Source organism: Mesitornis unicolor, unplaced genomic scaffold, assembly GCF_000695765.1.
Source record: "Mesitornis unicolor isolate BGI_N332 unplaced genomic scaffold, ASM69576v1 scaffold2778, whole genome shotgun sequence".
In the NCBI taxonomy this organism is placed as follows: domain Eukaryota; kingdom Metazoa; phylum Chordata; class Aves; order Mesitornithiformes; family Mesitornithidae; genus Mesitornis; species Mesitornis unicolor.
In genome coordinates, this window is record NW_010203656.1 from 3,572 (window position 1) to 19,089 (window position 15,518).

General features: G+C 38.1%; 2 protein-coding genes across 2 annotated transcripts in view; both read left to right on the forward strand.

The window, feature by feature from the left end:
* Positions 1–2,633: 2,633 nt before the first annotated feature.
* TTPA (tocopherol (alpha) transfer protein) lies at positions 2,634–9,763 on the forward strand. The gene is made up of 5 exons (XM_010190772.1): positions 2,634–2,765; positions 3,338–3,491; positions 4,710–4,903; positions 7,468–7,578; positions 9,584–9,763. Exons 1-5 carry the CDS (start codon positions 2,634–2,636, stop codon positions 9,761–9,763), a joined length of 771 nt encoding a protein of 256 aa, XP_010189074.1.
* Positions 9,764–12,616: 2,853 nt separating this feature from the next.
* Positions 12,617–15,518, forward strand: part of GGH (gamma-glutamyl hydrolase (conjugase, folylpolygammaglutamyl hydrolase)) — a 12,326-nt gene continuing 9,424 nt past the window's right edge. Inside the window, exons 1-3 of the mRNA XM_010190773.1 lie at positions 12,617–12,746; positions 13,178–13,292; positions 14,562–14,612. Coding sequence (XP_010189075.1) covers positions 12,617–12,746; positions 13,178–13,292; positions 14,562–14,612 — 296 coding nt within the window. The remainder of the gene's footprint in view (positions 12,747–13,177; positions 13,293–14,561; positions 14,613–15,518) is intronic.

Here is a 15,518-nt window from a genome sequence, read left to right on the forward strand (position 1 = left end):
CAGATGCTGAGCAGACACTAAGTAGATTATTCAGTTTGTAAACACACATAATTATACACTGAGATGCTTTTGCTGTGTTATAAGTACATGAGCCATTTTTTTGTATTAGGTAATGAATGCTCCTCTTTTTCCTGATATTAGATTGCTCCATCTTCTATATCCAGTTGTATATAATATTTTTGTTTTTTCTTGCTGTTTTTACACTGCTTTTTAAAAAAATTCTGTTATATGTTTAAGGATTACTAATTATGTAGCTGTATGTGACTTGAGTATGTCCAGCTGCTAAAAAAGGGATTGATTACATAAGTTAAAACTTAGAGAATGTGCCCCAAAATTAGCTGTAGATGCTGTGGAAGATTATCTAATGCTAACCTTTATGTCAGCTCTATATAAGTTCAGGTAATTAGATTAGGTTTCCAAAATCTGAGAACTCTTCAGCACTTTGTGGTTTTCTGCCCAAGGAAAGTAAGTCTGGAGCTTAGCCATGTTATGTGTCTAAAAGATTGACCACTTGTCTGTGTCATGGAAGATGTCAGAAGTATTCTGACCATACATTTACTCCTTAATGGACCCACCCATAGGTAAATTATGTCTTCTGTAAGGATCTTGAGTGTGTCACAAGCTGTGAACACACTTTCCCTTTCTCCCACGGTCCAGAACTTAAATCTTTGTTGTTACCAACTTGTAAAATGTGAATATTCATTAAAACGAGAAACTAACCGTACTGATAAGGTAGGATTATTTAGAGTATTAAATGAATGTATGATTTTTAGTCTCATCTTGGTTTTGGAAGCCAGCTCTAAAAAGAAATGTTTAAAACATTTATGTAATTGTTAATTAGGTTCATTAAGTTGTGGTGCAACAGATTTTTTTAAAAAAGAGAGAAATGACAAAGCTACAGCTGTTTACATAGTTGTTTAGAGGTATGTTTTGTATTTTGCTGCTTGTGTAAGTGTCTGTAGTGGAAAGGCCAAGGAAAAGAGCATAACGTGTTGACAGTGCTGTCTGGTTGGCACAAAGTAGTTGGCATTGCTCAGACTGCCCTTTGTAGACAGTCAAGTGCTAACAGAGTGAAATAATCAAAGTACCTCATCTGGCCTTTCCGTGCCATCGTAGTGAATTTCTATTCCACAAATTAACTTTTCTTCCCTACTCCCTCCCTCTCCCTCCCCCCCCCCCCCCCCCCCTTTTTTTTTTTTTTTTTTTAAAGTTAGTCTATACTAGAACTGATTTAATGCAGTCAAAAAGCTTCTAGTAAAATTCTTGTCACGGTTAAATGTTTCTTTCTACATTGTATAGTTTAGGATGAGGCTTTTAGCAACTTTCTCATTGCCAAACCAAATGGGATTCTAGGGTGACAGATGAACATTTTCATTTTTGTGCTTATAAATACATGTTTTATAGGTGCTATTTTCATGAATGATACAGATGATTTCTGATCATCTATTCATCTACTTGTAAGTAAAGTCTGCTGATCAACAGTAATGCGTTTTAAATAGTTGACAATTCATGACAATTCAATTGAGAGACCTTCAAAATAATTCAAGACATTCATCTGAGCAGAAAAGCCTTAAGCTGAAGAAGAGGTATATGTTTTATGAAAAATGATACAAGAAACTTGAAAGTAGAGGGAAGGGTAAGAAATAAGGCTAATTATCTAACAAAGTAGATAATAACATAATATGAGGTATAGGATGGTAAGTCTCAGGTCTCCCTCTAAGAGTCTCTTCAGTATCCACTGAGGTTCCTTCTGACCATTCTTTCTATGGAAGTGCTGATGAAAATGATATTTGCATAGATACAAGAAATTTGTAATTCATTAATTTATTTAGGGTAATATCTTACTAGTTGAAGTTGCTAGTTTTTTTAACGCTAATATTTCTGTTGTGAAATATGGAGTAATTGAGAAATTAATAACAATTTATGTTAATGCAAATTAACAGAAATAAAAAACTCTTGGTTGATGCTTTTGTTGTGGTGAACACACTTAATTTGTGAAACTGTGCTGGGGATCAGATTGGGTTTTGCTGTTTGATGAAATACAGTAACAATTTGAAAGGCTAGCCTGTGCATGCTACCTTTAGGATTTAAACCTACATTTCAGTTTGTTGTGGAAGAAGGTACTGAACAATTCTGATTCTCTTATCTCCTTTGAAGGTCTTGGGGTTAGAAGTCTAAACTGTAGCTGTTCAGCAGATTTTAATACAAAATCTAAATTACTTGCCTGAACTATCCCGCTATCCTCCAAACTGAGTGCTATAGAACTTAGCGTGAGTGATACAGCAGAGGCAGAATTTAGTTGATGATTGAGAGGAAACTTGTTAGTAGATAGACTTGCATAACTTCCCACTTACCTATGCAAAATGTCTTGAGTTTTACTTGCAGGGCATAGCAGTTCATCTTCTCCACTACCACTCAGTTGGTATTAAAGGAGAAACAGTAATTGGACTTGGAAATTAAAAGTACTGCATCACCAACTTCATTTTTCATGATCCATCTCTAAGATGACCTTTCACAGTATCATCTGTAATACCTCTACATGGATGTTGCCTCAGAAAGGAACGGCGTTAATTGACTCTTCCTTAGAGTTAGGCCAATGCCTCTCAACACACAGGCTTTCCTTTGCCTTAAACATGCCAGATTTTGGGCCAGTTTATGCCCTTAGGAACCAGGGTGATCATGTTCCCGACAATGGAAGGGGTCTCCATTTTAGCAAAACAGAGTCTCATTATTTCCATGCTGGGCGAGGGAAATTGCCTACTGAGGTAATGGACCCGCTACATTGTTGTATTCTGCCATTTCAGGGGGGTAGGAGGGACTTTGAAAATGTTCTTTGGGTATGCTGATGATCATATCTGTTTTCAGTAGTAAACTAAAATTTTTAATGACTGTGTACAAAATAGGCCCCGCAGGGTTGAAGGAGAAAGTTCCTCTATAAACATTTGCACCTCTAAATTCAACAAATCCTGTATTAATCTGATGCGTTATCCAACGGCATAAGTGTAACCTGGGTAAGAAAACTGAGGTTTGGATGTATTTTACATAGTAACTACAGGCTTTTTCTGCATATTCCAGTTTTCTCTTCTGATACAAAATGGTAACTGCAGTCCATTAACAATTTGACAGAATTCTAATTTCTTGATAACAGCTCACTTATTTGAATATGGTATAGCAACCTACTGCTTCTAGGAATGATTTGCTTATGATATACAATGAAAGTATAGGTAATTTAATGAATTAAACTTCTGACTGTAACCACATGTTGAAAATGCATTTTTAACTGTGCTCTTCATGTATTGCCTGATGCTTATCTGACATCCCCATTTATTTTTTCCAGTTATTGAAGAATTACCAGAAGTGGAGAATTGAATGCCCAGAAATAAGTGCAGATTTACAACCATCTTCTGTTCTTGGTCTTTTGCATAGTGGGTATCATGGAGTCCTGAGATCAAGGGACCCACATGGAAGCAAAGTTCTAATATACAGAATTGGTGAGTGACAAAATTGCTTGAACCTGTTTCACATCTGGCTCTGGCACAACTGCCTGTCTGTTGCCTTTTAATTATCACAATTTCAGCAGCAAAATGAAAGTATTTTACGGGTATAACACCAGGGGTTGATAAAATTAGATAACATCAGAATGTCTTAACTAGAAAGGTAACATATTTATGTTCCCTTTTAGAAGTACCTTTACATTAATATAAAGATTAGTTTATTGAGCTGGGACTGTTATATCATCTGACATATACTGATATGGCTTAAGTTATACAATCTTTTATGAATAAATTTTTTTGGAAATTCTTATCTGCTTCAAAAGAAGTTGTAAGGTTAAAAGCCTGAAACTTGTAAGAATATGTGGTTATTTGGGACTGAGTGTCCCAACAATTATTTGTTTCCATGCAGATTTTCAAAGCCATGTGCTATGTACGACTCTGGTACTTGTGCAGAGGGGGAGAGAGAACAGAATAAAAAGGCATACACCTAGTCATGTACCATTGTTCAGTTTAGTTATGGATGAGAAGTTCACTGGGTTTTCACGGTTCACATGTAGCCAAAGAGCCCTGTGTAACAACACTCTAAAGGTCCTTGATTTGTTTGATGCACTCCCAAATGTCTTTTTTTTTTTTTTAAAAAAAAAAGTAGTTAAATGGTCAGGTATTACCATAGTTCTTTGTGCTTGTTGTGGACAGAAACATTTTTCCCAGTTTTCCAAGAATTGTTTTATTATCAGCTGGTCTAGTAGAAAGTTGTGCTCTCTGATGATTTCATCTAGGACTAAGGCTCATCCCAAGCAATTCTTTGCTCAAGCCTCAGAAAAAAACAGGATCCACTGAATCTTGGGAGAGTTACTGTACTAAAGAAAAATTATATTAATTGATTTGATTAATGATCTCTGGCTTCTGTTAGCATGACTGTTCCTGTCAAAACTTCATACTGGAGGCTACAGCAACAGGTGGAACATACTACATTGAGTGGACTCTATGACCATCTACCATTAGGTGGTACCATCTACAAGAAGAGTTTAAAGGATGAGTGACAAAGCAGACACACAGAAAAACTTCTGTACTGGCAGATCTATTTATTTCAGCACCTCTGATGTTGCTTGTTACTTCTTGTTCTTGAGAAGCACATTAGAAGCAGTAGCAAGCAAAAGTACAGGTGTATGTGGTACCTTCATGGTAATACAGTGCAATCTATTTACTCTTCAGGACAATGGGATCCCAAGTTATTTACAGTGTACCAAGTGTTTCGTGTAAGTCTTATCACATCTGAGCTCATTGTGAAGGAGATCGAGACTCAGCGGAATGGAGTCAAGGCTATCTTTGATCTTCAGGGGTGGCGATTTGCTCACGCATTTCAGATCAGTCCAGCAGTGGCCAAGAAAATTGCTGCTGTACTTACAGTAAGTGTGACATACTGCTCTATGCTTCTTCATTGCTGTAACTCCCAATTTTTCATCTGTTGGTAAATTTTTCAGCTATGGTAAATTCCTTAGACCTTCTTAGAGTCTATGCAGGTTGAAAGAACAAATCTTTAATCCATTAAAAGTCTGACAGCTCAGGCATAGGTTGTGCTTAATTTGACCTAAAGTATGTTCTTGTATAGCAATAAATGCCCTTTAACCTCTGATATTTTATAAGAACTCGACTGACCTGTTACAACTCAAGAATTTCCTGAGTGTAAGAGCAGATGAAGCCCAGTTTTGTAAGGATCTGTGTTCTTTATCTCATTTCATCTCCTCTCTTCAATTCTTTTGTGCATTAACTCAACATTCAAAGTTGTTTTTTTCCCTGAGACTCAGGGAAGATGAGAAATAGCACATGCTAAGAGTTAAGAGCACGACAGTAGCAACTTGGTAACAATACGGATGGTGCTACGTGACCATCCCTCTGCTACCAACAGACTGTGTCATGTTCTGCTTGCTTTCTGCCCCAAAACATGGGCATTATTTTGTGCAGCTCACAGCTACCTCACCTCCTATTTCTCACAAAACTTGTAGGGACTTTTGACTTGTTCTTTTCTGTGAAATTTGGTTGAAATTTGCACATGGATTTGAGAGAAGAGGAAAAAAAAAAGGAATAAAAGAAAATAAGAAGGGTGCAGAGAAATGACAGGCAAGCTACACCGTAGTTCTAGAATCCTATTTTCCTTCAGAAGTTAGGCTGAAAATGAGTAATAAACCTGTTAGTCTGTGATGTGGAAATGAGCCAGGGAAATAATCTCTTGCTCTGATTTGATAAGGTTCATATCTGAGGTTCTATCAAAGCTTAGTCAGTGAACTAATATCATCAGAACTTCAGCCATTCTTCCTTTTTGGTATCTACTGTAAAACTTTGGTGAAAGCAGCAGGCTTTCCCAACTTTTCATATCTAGAATAAGAACCCTTGATGTTCATACGGTCCTGGGCTGGATCTCATGAGAAAGGGATGTGTGAGAGTGTTTCAGCTGATTTCTGAGGTAGTAAGCAAGTTGCTAGTAGTTTTTTGACCTTGAAATAGAGCAGAAAGGAAGTAGAGCAGGATTTGCAATTACATATAAAGGCATCAATCTGTTATCTTGAACCTGGAAATTCCTGGTGTTCCCATTTTGACATATTTCAGATTTGTTGCGTGATTTTCAAGCTTATAGATGTTTATTGTAGCTATTGGAAAAAAACAGAAAAAATTGTGTTTCCAGTATTCTTTTCTAAGAAGAGAAATAAATTTAACTAATTAATTTTTCAGATTCCTTTCATCACTTTAACTGAGTCCATGCATTTCACCTATAGATTGTCTTAGTGTTGTTCAATACACTTAAAAGTAAAAATTAAGGAACCTTAGTTTCAACTGTATGTTTTCCTTAAGAAATATGTCTTGCAAATTACTATCCTGTATGAAGAAACAGACATTAGTAGGAAGGAAGTATGTACTGAGGAATTGAAAGCATAGTAAGATTAGTAAGAGACATCATCTTGAAAAATCTGTTACCCCAGGCAAAACCAAATTATTTTGTGCAAAATGTGGTAGTAAAGTATATGATAACACATAGTAACATGCAGTAAACCTATAATCTAAAAGTTTTCAGGTCTTTATCATATATGAAAATCTAGAAGGAGTTGCACTTAAATATGTGTGGTGTTCAGGGTTTTTTTTAACCATAGAAGAGGGCATGAAATGTGAGAAATGCTGCTGTACTGGTGGGGAGAAATGTTTATGAGAAATACTGTTTTTATACGCAGAAAGCTCTGATTGCAGAGGTAGTATGGGGTGGGAGATGAATGGAAGCCATCCTTTCTCCATTGCATAATTCTGTTTTTCACACTGCTGTATTTTCTTTTACCTCTTGAAGTACTATGACTTCTAAATGAATTTTGAATGCAAGTAGAAGTATTTCATATTATGAAGACTGTATAGAAGATATAATTTTTATTTTCATTACGACACTAATCTTGTAAAACTGAACTGCTGACTTGCGCAAATTCCCAGTAATTTCAAGGCTCATCTCTAAATATACATACTATTTATTTAAGTTAGAGTTAGCAGCTTCAATGATTTATATTTTTATATATTTACATATTATCCTTCAGGCTGTGAATTGCCAATGAAAGCACATGGCTCAATAGCTTTTTGGTAAATGAATCTCTTGTCGTGAAGAATTGTACCTCTGAGGAAAGGCTGAGCAGAAGCTTTGTGTGCATTACTTATGTGCAATTTGGTGAGGGTTTTCTTGTTTGGTTGGTTGGGTTTTTTAAATAGTCAGCCTCTCATACTGCTTTTTTTTTTGCCTTCTAATGGGAGGAAGAAGATGTGGTTTTTCTAAGTGCTGTTGGGGCAGTGTAAATTGAGAACACTTCAACACACAGGAATTTGGCAAGGTCAGGACAAATACTCTAACCTATGGGCTAGATAACTTTTACAGGCATGTTCTTAACACTAGAATCTTTTCAGCAATATTTTCTTTCTCTTACACTTTTTCATGTGTTGACAGGATTCCTTTCCACTAAAGGTTCGAGGTATCCACTTGATTAACGAGCCTTTATTCTTCCACCCAGTCTTCGCTCTAATTAAGCCTTTTCTCACTGAAAAAATAAAGCAACGGGTGAGTGCACACAAATATTTCTTTCTGCCGCAAAACTCTTACATGACAGTCTGTAGCACTTCCCTTAGGATCTAGTACTCCTTAGCACGGAAGAGCATAAATCATTTTTGTGTCTTAGTGCCACACAGGCCTCCAGGATGTAATTGTAAAGCATTTGTGGTTATCAATAATGTGAGAGTTGCAAGTGGTTGCTGTTATCACCACTCTAAAGATAAAATCCACTGTGACAGAGATTAAGTAATTTGCTTGAGGTCACACAGCAATTCTTCTGCCAAACCAGGAAAAAATAGGTCCTGGATCTCCCAGCACTCTGCTCATAAATGACAGTGAGAAATCATCACTGAACAGTGATGTTATGCCCCAGGTTGTGCAGAATGAGAAGATGAGAACTTTTTAATTCTAAAAGACCTGCAGGTGCATTTATGCATCAAAAGTAGGTCTGGCTTAAGTTCAAAGATTTTTTTTTCCAAATAGCTTATTAGTTGTTTCAAGTTGTTTTGCAGCTTTAAATCTGAAAACCCTGTTTGTATTTGGATGCAAAAGCATGCCAAGAATTGTGGTTTATTTTAGCATAGGAAGAATATTGGAGGTTTCAGCTGGCACAAAAGGAAATGCTGTGAGATGTTAACAGCACGACTAAGATACAAAATAGGGAGTCCTGTCTGTTGTTATTCCCACTCTCAATCCTCCTTGTCTTAGCACATGGACCTTGTGTATTTGCAGTAACTACTGCATTCCAGAACAGTAGATTCAGGGTTTTTTGATCACTGTTAGCTGTTGTTTGCCAGTCCTCTCTTCCTAGTACGTGTTTTGTTATGGGAGAGAGGCAAGATTGTTTCTGCCAGCCTCATGCAGTCCCTCACTCTGAAAATGTGGGTATGTTCCAACAGCCTGTTGCCATGGCCCTTCTTCTCTCACATTAATGCTTGTGAAAAAGGCCTCTGTCACCTGATCCAGCTCAGAATGTCTTGGACTAGAACTCAAAAAGCAGAAAAGGGGGCAGATGGACAGTGAAGGCCTAAAAGAAGACGAACCGTATATCCCAGTTTATGGAATGGAACAGAAGGAGTATGGCTTCTTGCCTGGCTGGGAGCTACAAGTATGATCTGGAAAAAAAACCAAACCTCTAAGTGCTGGTTCCTCATATCTCCATAGGAATAATTACTACTCACTCATTATCTTACTTCCTGATGAAGAAGTCTTAGATGAGAGGCAGCCAACTACCTTTTGAGTGGATATTCTTGTAGTCTTTTTATAATAATAATTGCAGAAAATTCTTGTCACGTGTTAATAAGAAGCCTATAAAAGGCCTCTATAATTCCTCTGACTGAAATTAATGAACAAGGCTTCAAAATAGCTGCAATAAAGGAAAAAGAGAAGAACCAAAACTGCAGTATTATAAAGTGGAGAAGTAGTCCAGGGTCTAATTTCAGTTGGAACTGAAACGTGAGGACTGAGATCCAGATTCTTTTGATTGTCCTCCTTGGCACTTGACTGAACCTACATACATAGTACTTAATGTTGTTTTTAAATACATGTGACAGGACCAGATAGTGCTGGCCAGGAGCCAAACACTGGGATTTTTTTCTTGGAAATGACTGAAATGCAAGTATAGGATACCTGTCCTGACAAGACCAAACCCCAGTCTTCCGATGATTCAGCTCACTTTAGCTCTTCAGATGTAGCGTGTACCCTCATCAGTGTTGCTAATGCAGTCTGGAACAAGTGTGTAGTCAGTTTTGGCTCCTGTGCTTGCAGCTGCCTAAGATGTAGTTCTTGGGTTGTAGTCCATGCTTCATTGAGCTGCAGGTACAGAGCACCCATGGGGAAACTCACTTACTTGGTACTTTCATCTTCATATAAGGAGCTCTTTATGAACAAGTAAGCTTGTTCAGTCAAACCAAGCTGGTGGCTTCAGCTCTTGCACTGAGTTTCTTTGCTGCCTATTTTCACTCAGTAGTCCAGCATTCATACCCAAGTAAATGCTTTTCCTATTTTGTTTTAGGTGTATATGCATGGAAATAACTACATGCAGAGTCTGACTGAACACTTCCCGGTCAGTATTCTCCCACAGGAATATGGTGGGGAGGAAGTCTCCATTGAAGAGCTGGCCAAGGAATGGACTGACTTCATAATGGCATCCGCAGATTATCTTCAGAGCATTTCTCTGGTTGCCCAGGAATGAATTATTACAGTATTGTATCAGTTCTTGAACACTGGAAGTGGAAATAATTTTAATTCGAAATCTTTCAAGTAAACTTGAAATTATTGTAAATGAAACCAGTATGTCTCTGCAGGGCACTGTTATACTGACTGCACTTTTATGCTGACTGGAGTCTATCAGTATGTACATCTGAAAAGATTAATGAATTCTATGGATTTGTAATACTGTGTGTAATTGATTAACTTTATGCAAAAAAGCTGAAGAGAGCATTAGATATCAGAGATTAATACTGCTCCTGTTAAGTCTTTGGAGACAAATCATCTGTAATAATGCAGTCCAGAACCTTATGCTTAGCTCTTGTATCTTGGCTTGTCTAGATAATAGGATACAAAAAAGAACAGAACGTGAATTGGGTAGACTGGTTTGTTGCAAGAGTAGGACTGCAGGGCTAATTTACAAGGAGTGAGCAGAGGCTGCTTTTTGGATTGATTCTCAGGGAAAAAGGCTGTTTTGTTAGTCTGTGTCATATTGAAAATCAGTCAGAAATAGTGAGATATTTGTTTTAATCTTTGTGACACTTGTGCAGCTTCCCTTTTTGTGCTAATTAACACAGTAATCTTCCAGTTTTGTAGAAAAAGGTAGGCAGAACACCATGTACCTATTCGTCAAAGGACAGTACGTATCAGGAGGAGGAACTGGTAACAGTCAAAACAACCTTGAAAATTCTGATTTTCTTCAAAGAGATACTGTCTATGGACAAGTCATGGGCAACTCAGATTGTGATCACCTTTAATTCCTACTGTAGAACACTACAGGGGTCAAGAGGTCCTAGCTGTTTGCAGTATCTGTTTGTTTTGGAGGCTATAGAAAATTATCCTTTGTGGATCTGAACTTCAGAAATATCTGTTGTGTGGTTTAAGGGTGCTTGTAGGTCACTTGGCCCTCAGTGTAGGAGCTAGGTATCTTCATTTTATTTTCAGAAAAGTGATTGGCAACTCAGCAGTCTGTTTCTTCTGTTGGGAAATGGAAGAGATTTTTCATTTCTATTGAGCCTTCTTTATTTTTGTGGGAGTAATGAAAAGAAAAGTGTCTATACACATTATTCAGGTATGATCATTGCATCTGTAAAAGCTATCACTTGTATTACATAGCAGTTTCATCCTGCAGTCCCCAGTATTTAATAATCTAAGACTCAGTTTTTTGTTGATACACCAGCTTTTAGAGTTCATTTACCCAGTCAGTTTTTAACTCCGTTTTGTAATAAGCCAGCAGGTCTTTGCATAAGCATTATATGTTTAAGCATTCCATATGATTCTATTCTATAAATGAATCCATAACAGATACTTTGTTTCTTAGGTAGCTAGAAATGCTAACTTGTTATTTTGGAATCTGTAGGATGCTGGGATATTAACATATGCACAGGGGAGGGAAATGTGACTATGCTATTAAATCAGGGATTTCTTGCTTTAGATTATCATTAATATCGCATTATTGCAAAAGCCATTGGAAGCTATGCTTTATTAGCAAGAGGAGCAGCTACAAAGGGCCCATAGACTTGTAGCTGGTTGTAGTTTCTTCTGCTGTGGTAAGGTCAGTGCTAGATACAAAGTCCTTTCAAAACTGACAAAGACCTTTAAATATTACTTTTCTTCCAATTCCCTCATTTCCTCAAGTGCATTTTTCGTTCTCATTCAAGATATCTTTGATATGGAGCCTAAATTTAAAGAAACATTTTTGAGATAAGTTTTCATATATTCCTATATTTCATATATCTCTATTTTCTCAGATTGAACTATTTTGTGATAAAAAAGCTCCTTTAAATAGAGGAGTTCAGTGAAGTGCTAATTCTTCTTCATAAGAAAATAAACTAAGTAGTCAGGCATCTGACAGTTCTTCAAGTGTGTAACTCAAGTTCCAAATAATTTATATACTGGAGAACTGAAGTTATTGTCTTAATTTTGTGCTCCTTCAATTTTAATCCTTGAATATAAACTGCATAAAGGAATGAACTGTGTTTCAGTGAACAGGAAAATTCAAACTTTTCTCTGAAACTAATCTCTGATCATTGCTGGTTTATGTGGCAGAGACTTCATTTGATTGCATGTGTATATGCACAGGACTAAATTTAGCTGGGTTTTTTTGATCTTCATTTGAACAACAGTTCTTATAAGTATGAAGTCCTAAATGTCCTCAAAAATAAACTTAATGTATTATTAAATGGTAACGTGTGCCTAACACAACAGTTAGAGTGCCAAGTGCAGTTATTTTTTGTGATTTTTTAATTATTTTTTTAATGTTTACATGTTATATATAAGGTGGCAGCTCTATGTAAGGGTCAATGGCAGTTGCTGCTAATAATAAGGACACAGGATAATTAGGACAGCTGTGTAACAAATGGCAGAGGTATTGGGGAGGTGGTATTGGTGGGGAGGTATTGGTGTGGCAGCTTTGAGCTGCAGAGTCAACAAGAGACAGAAGTAAAATTCTCTTAAGTGCATTATTCATCTCTAAAAATAACGAGTGCCTCAAAAAAATAAAGTGTTAACCGATGCAAATGTAATTTACTACTGACCATAAGCACAGTGCAATGCACAATGTTTTTTAATTTTTTACGTGATAACATCATTATATTAATAAAACTTTTCTAGCTGAACCGACCTTGTCTGTCTCTGAGGGCTGTGGGTTACTTCCTGGCGCCACAAGCGTTCCCCTTCCCCGGCTCTGAGGGCCCTCGGCGGGAGCGGGGCCTTTTCCTCCCTCCGGGCCCAGGCCGAACTACATTTCCCAGCGTGCCCCGCGTTGGGCGGGGAGGGTCGGCCGCTGCCGGGCGCCCAGCGGAGCGGTCGATTGCGACAGGCAGCGGGCGACGTGGACATGGAGCTCCTCGCAGGCTCTCGTCTCCTCCCGGCCGTCACCTTCCTCCTCCTCCTGCTTCGCTGCGCCTCCGCAGCCTCCCTGGTGCTGCGCGGCCGCCCGGCGGGGGGCAACGAGAGACCCATCATTGGTAAGGGGCTGCGAGGGGGCAGCCGGGTCCCCCGGGAAGGAGGAACGGCTCCCACAACCGACGTGAAACCCTAATGGTGTCTGTGGGGAGGGACAGGTCTCCCGAGGCGTAGGTTTGGTTAAAGCGTTTATAAATAGCGTTACGCTATACATGCTTTGTTTCAAAGTCTTAAAGTAACAAGTTATTTAAGAGAAGCTGTAGTACTGAATAGCTCAAGCAGAGAAGCTGCGTCTTGGTCAGATAATGTGTTTATTTGGTACCTTGTGACCAGGCATCATAATGGATGCCCCATTGTCTCAGTGTTTGTGATTCTTTCAGGCAGTAAATGTAACGCCATAACGTGGCACAGAGGAAATCGCAGTTTAATTTTACTTTCGGTGCGTGACATTGCCTGTTTGCATAGCGCTGACTTTCTTCCTTGGACCCTTCAGGGATATTGTCACAGGAATGTCACTTCGACAAGTTCCACAAATTCGGAAGTTCTTACATTGCAGCTTCATATGTGAAGTTTTTGGAATCTGCTGGTGCCCGAGTTGTGCCAATAAGGTAGATTTTTATGTCCTTGTAAGTGGGTGATAATTGTTTAATGTAAGAATGTTGCCTTAGAGGTAGAGAAAGCAGTTGCACTGCTTTTCTGGGTGTTTGGAGCTCCTTAAAGACTATTTAAAGATGCTATAATTTGGAGGGTGTTTTAGAAATCATTATAAAAGTGAACTGGAATGTGTAATTTTTAATATTTCTTCTTAAGATAATAACCTTTATTTAAAAAAATAATTTTTTACCTGTAAAATTACCTTCCATAGTTTGCATCCTTGGGTTTTGAAGTTATATCTGTTCAGTCTAATGTGTAGTTCCCCACAGACATACATAGATATCCAGATACATATGGACATACTATCTTGTGTTACATTCTGTAGTCCTAGAATTCAAGTAATGGCGGAAGGCTGTCAGTACTCCTTGAAGAAACCAATAGTCCAGTTTTGCTCAAACTGGGGGTCACTAAGTCCATGTGTTGTTGTGTTTCGGTTGCTGGGTAAAAAGTAGCAGAGTAACAGAACTGACAATACTCCATAGCCAGCGGTTAGCTATAAAATAGTAAATGCACTAAAATCAGATGTTAAAATTATAACTGAAGTTAAAATTATACTAACGCAGCAGAAAATCACAATACCTACAAAGGCCAGTAAGAGCAGTAGTTAAGTGCCTGCATTAGAAGCCGATGTTCCTCTCGTAGCTGGTGGAGCTTTCCGAATGGTTGCTGACCAGAAGCTTCATTGATGAATGGAGGCATCTAATTCTGACAGCTGTTAGATGCAGCAAAGCTGGGTGCTTTGAAAGTACCCAGTGCATCAGTTCCGCAGGAGTGCAGTCATCATGCTGGTTTTGCTGATGCTGAGGTCTCTCTGAGCTTTCCACCGCTCAACTAGACCTTTGCTGAAGAATGGGTGTGACCCACTGTTTGCAGCTCTGACCTTCTTGGAGTCAATTGGAAAATGGAGTTGCCAGTCTGCAGGAAATAATAACCATCCCGTTTGTGTAAATTAAATTTAATGAGTGACTGCCAAGGGGGTCTTACAGTACCTGATCTTGAACTCTACCTGATGGGGTTCTGTATTCTATCTCATGGCTTCTCAGTCTTTATTGAGCTGTTTCAAGTGAAATGTTTTATTTGATTTGGGACTATCTTATTCTGTTTAAAGCAATGGTTTCTCCATATTTTCTGTGTCTCATGTTTCTGTTCAATAATGATGATATATTTCTGGTTAAATAGGTATATTTCATATGTGTTCTGTAACTATTTTCTTGGTGTTTCAGATTAAATCTTTCAGATGAAGAATATGATAAAATATTCCACTCTATTAATGGGTAAGTTTTGAGCACAACTTTCTGTTGAAAGACATGGTAGTTCTCATTTTTAGCTCTGCCATATTCTCATATTCTTTATCTTTCTTGAGGAGCATCTGTCAGATAGTCAGCTACAGTACCAAGGCACATCGTGACATTTTTCTGGCAGGCAGAAGTGGCATTATAGTGGTTAACAATTTTACAAGTGAAATCGCTCACTTCCTCTTTGTTAATTTTTTCCTCTTCTTCATTTGAGTGATCACCTTAATTTTGGTATTTAATAGCACTTGCTGAGTGCTTCATCCCTGTTCCTATCCTTTCTTTTTTCTTCCAGTCCTCTCCATATCTCCTCTATCATAAAAGTTTTGTATTTCAAGTCTCTTCTTCCTTTTTCTCTTTGGGTGCTTTCTCTCTGGCTATTTGAGTGTCATACCTGTCTTTGAGTGTCACACCTGTATTTGAGTGTCTTACCTGTCATGATTCTGTGGCTTAGGTCTTTGTTAGACAAACATTCTAATTTTTCAGCTGACTACCTACTTTTTAAATGTGGGATAATGTGGTCTAACTTAAGACATTTTAATTGTGGACTAAGCGAAGTCAAAACCCTTTATGTTTTCCTTCTGCTAGAAGTCCACTTTAGAAGAGTTAAATCAGCTGATGCTACACTTCACGAGCTTGACTGTATGTGAGAGCCCATAGCATGTGATTGGGCTACTTGTAGTCACAAGATGAGCATCTTGATAGAAGTATTCATGGTTTAAGCTTGTGCATATACTAGAGTGTTAATCACCATGTGTAGAACTTGCACGTGTAGACCTGTGGCTGTGAGGAGAACATTGTCCTCATACTCCACAGCATCCCCTATCCACTAAGACATGGGTCCTTACAGTCTTGCGGTATAAGCAAGTATAAGACCATGACACTCTT